The sequence below is a fragment of the Pseudochaenichthys georgianus genome, unplaced genomic scaffold (genome assembly GCF_902827115.2).
Source record: "Pseudochaenichthys georgianus unplaced genomic scaffold, fPseGeo1.2 scaffold_779_arrow_ctg1, whole genome shotgun sequence".
Lineage (NCBI taxonomy): Eukaryota > Metazoa > Chordata > Actinopteri > Perciformes > Channichthyidae > Pseudochaenichthys > Pseudochaenichthys georgianus.
Genome location: NW_027263327.1, coordinates 71,643 through 75,637, shown reverse-complemented (window position 1 = coordinate 75,637; position 3,995 = coordinate 71,643). Strand labels below are relative to the sequence as shown.

Sequence of the window (3,995 nt, the reverse complement as noted above, 5' to 3'; positions counted from 1 at the left end):
CTTGGAGGGGATGTAGGCGTACGGCAGGTTCCGGTCCTCACACATCACAGGGAGGTGGCAGTACACATCGATCGGGAGAGTGTCCCCCGCGAGGACTACGATCCTGAGAGACAGAGGGGAGGACATGATGAAGACATGATGAAGAGGAGGAGACTACGATACTGAAACACAGGGGGGACATGATGAAGAGGGAGACATGATGAAGAGGAGGAGACTACGATACTGAAACACAGGGGGGACATGATGAAGAGACTACGATACTGAGAGAGAGAGAGGGGGGACATGATGAAGAGGAGGGGGACATGATGACGAGGAGGAGACTATGATACTGAGAGAGAGAGAGGAGGACATGATGAAAAGGAGGAGACTATGATACCGAAACACAGAGGGGACATGATGAAGAGGAGGAGACTACGATACTGAGAGAGAGAGAGAGGAGGACATGATGAAGAGGAGGAGACTACGATACTGAGAGAGAGAGAGGAGGACATGATGAAGAGGAGGAGACTACGATACTGAGAGAGAGAGAGAGGAGGACATGATGAAGAGGACATGATGAAGAGGAGGAGACTACGATACTGAAACACAGAGGGGACATGATGAAGAGGAGGGGGACTATGATACCGAAACACAGAGGGGACATGATGAAGAGGAGGAGGACATGATGAAGAGGAGGAGACTACGATACTGAGAGAGAGAGAGAGAGAGAGGAGGACATGATGAAGAGGAGGACATGATGAAGAGGAGGACATGATGAAGACTCACCCTTTCTCTCCCTTGTTGATGAACTTCTGGACTTCCTTCACCCCCCTCCGGATGTTCTTCACTTTAACAGCTGGACACAAACACAGGATACAGTCAGGATACAGCGCTGATATTTTCACAATAAAGCGGAATATTTTCACAATAAAAACGGAATCTGATTTTTATCTACATTTTGTAACGAACAGATTTGTAAACCCCGTTTGGCTTTTCTAAAAACACAGATCTGCAGAAACATTATTTAAATCCTACAAACAACCAAATACCTGAGGACATGTTTTTATCACCCCCCCACCCACCACCACGAGGCAAGCGGCTCCAGAAGCCTCCTGACAACACGAGACCCGCCGGCACTAAAGCCTCATGTACCCCCTTTATCTTCACACTTAATGACATGTTACATGCGGAGTTACTCCACCTGTTCGAACCAGATATAATACATAAATAAACCATGTTATTAAAGCATCCTGATGGGCAGGAACGTTTTAAAATGATCACTTTTCTGACGCTTTCTCTGCCGAAACTCCGCAGAAACAGCTGCAGAGAAGCAGCCAGTCCCCCTCTGTATGTATGAACTCTTTAAAGAGTGCTTCTCACCCTTCTTGACGCACTTGTAGAGCTTCTTGCTGAGCTTCCTGGAGGCCAGCGGCGTGCAGATCGGGTTCAGAGTCACCTTTACCTCCGGAGCAGCCTCTGGAGCAGCCTCGGGAGCCTCCTCCGCCTCCGGGGCAACCTTCTTCGTCTTCCCCATCTCTAAAGAAAGTCTGTAACTGTATTTAATATGATGATAAAGGTCTGCTTTCTGCTCTGTTCACACAACACGCTGTTAGCCCGGAGAACACGTGTAGTTTCCTCCTCTTCTTCTTCTGCTGCTCTTTGTCTGCAGAGAGCTCCACAGCGCCCCCAGCGCCCCGGAGGAGAACTACAGGCGGGGATTTCAAAATAAAAAACTCCAGTAGTGTTTTATTTTCAGAACACGCGCGCGCACACACACAAACACACACACACACACACTGTTTTTGACCGGAAAGTAAAGGCTGATATTTCAGAATAAAAGCACCAGGCTGCAGACAGTAGTGTGTATTGATCTCCCAGCTGAATGGTTATGGATTCCTGATCAATGTTCATATAAACATCCAGGTGATTTCTATCAAACATTTAAGCCGTCATTTTTTTTTTATAAATACAAAATAAAAAGAAGTATAAAGTTTAGTCAAAACGAACAAAATACAAAAAAAGTTTAAAACAAATATTAAATACACGGATTTGAGAAATAATATCTGATAATATAAATATATAAATCACAGCGTAAACACTAGTGATGGCGAGATGAAGCCCTTTGAAGCTTTCCAGCCACTTGGTTCGCAAAAGGCTTCATCTCATGAGGCTTCATCATGGGCTTCATCTGAACACAAGCCCCCTGCTGGTCAAAGTGTGTAAAACAGGCAGGTTGGACTTCTCAACAGTGTGCTCTGTCTCATACCGAGTCCCCCTGGAGTAAAGCCTTAGAGTACCTCTAAACAACGAACATTAAATCATATGTTCATGTTAACAATATTGTATTTATTCCAGTTTAATGATTGTGATGGAAAAGCCTAAGGAGGCTGGTAAACTTTGCAAAGAGGGATTTGCATTCCTTAATAATATTCGTAAACGTAACCATGTTGTAGCCGGAGAAAGGCTAAACCATATCAAAGAATACATTTATTAACTACATTATCTCATTTAGCTGTAGCTTTTATAAACAACAACAAAGACGTATTGTTCAGTCGTTGAACCAGGGACCCTGCGGCCGTGAGTCAGCTGCTTTCCAGCTGAGCCGCAGCTCACACACTGAAGCTCACTGAACACACTGCAACATATGTATTCCTGTATTTATTGATGTTTTTATTCCTACATTTATTTATGCTTGTATCCATTTATTATGACATGTTCCGACCTCTATATGAGTGAGGGTCTGAGCTCTCTTGATTCCATCGTGTCCCCGGGCCCGGGTACAGGAGGGGTGATATGGTTCTTAGTATACATCCATGGGTATTATGAGCGTTGTGGTTCAACAGCTCAACCGATCTGAATGGCTTCCTGAAGCAGTCACGTGGTGTCGACAGGCAGCGAGGCTTCGTTTGTCATCGATGACCTCACTGGCCCAAAACGATACAAGCCTCGATACAGGCTTCACAAAAAGCTTCGGGGATTACTCGACACACGCTCCGAAGCCTCGGCACAATACGTAACATCACTAGTAAACACGTCTGGCCCACCCACATGCACGTCTGGCCCACGCCACACACATGCACGTCTGGCCCACCCACATGCACGTCTGGCTCCTCTGGCCCACCCACATGCACGTCTGGCCCACGCCACACACATGCACGTCTGGCCCACCCACATGCACGTCTGGCCCACGCCACCCACATGCACGTCTGGCCCACCCACATGCACGTCTGGCTCCTCTGGCCCACCCACATGCACGTCTGGCTCCTCTGGCCCACCCACATGCACGTCTGGCCCACCCACAGTCAATCAGCGTGTCTGAAACCGCGTTGGTGTGAAAGGGGCATCAGAGCGATGTTGGTTCCTGACAAGCGGCAAACTGTGGGGCAGAGCTGGGAAGCCCAGAAGGAAGTGCCACAAACTGCAGTTCCTCTAGCGGCCGCCAGGGGGATGCAGAAAGGAGCAGTTTCCATAGACCCCATGTTAAAATAAACATGTTTCGAGCCTGGATCCAATACAACGTGTTCTGGATATAGTTAGGTTCCACCTTCATGACAATGGAACAGGGAGTGCATGTTTGTACCGTGAGTAAATTAGTAAGCAAAGTAAGTTTTGCCGTGAGTGAATGGAAGTGTTATTTCTTCTTGAGGTCTGCGGTGAAGCGTGGACACATGAAAACACTCGGTGTGTGCCCGAGCCAGTTTTACATTCTGTGTGTTTGTGGTCACTGCTAGCTTAGGCTTATGTTCAATCAGTGCATTACAAAATAAATAAAATCATCAATGAAGTTTCAGCTCAGACCCACGCTCCCCTGGCCCACCCACACATCACTCCCGGCTACGCCACTGACCCAACGGAACGATCTGACGGATTCCTGATCTACGTTCTTTATTTGTCAAACGAACATCGAGTCGTGATGTCGATGAAACTCTTCGGGCACCGGCTCCTCCAGTGTTCACATAAAGGACATTAAGGGGAATACACATCCAGGTGATTTGATCAAACATTTAAGCCGTCAT

General features: G+C 47.1%; 1 protein-coding gene across 1 annotated transcript; it reads right to left on the bottom strand.

Annotated features, from left to right (window-relative positions):
• Nucleotides 1-3: 3 nt before the first annotated feature.
• On the bottom strand, nucleotides 4-1,651 carry nhp2 (NHP2 ribonucleoprotein homolog (yeast); the record flags this gene model as incomplete). The annotated part of the gene is made up of 3 exons (XM_034079950.1): nucleotides 1,360-1,651; nucleotides 766-835; nucleotides 4-103 (listed from the first exon to the last, which is right to left on the bottom strand). Coding segments are annotated over exons 1-3 (324 nt in total), but the record flags the coding sequence as incomplete, so codon positions are not given.
• Nucleotides 1,652-3,995: the final 2,344 nt, after the last annotated feature.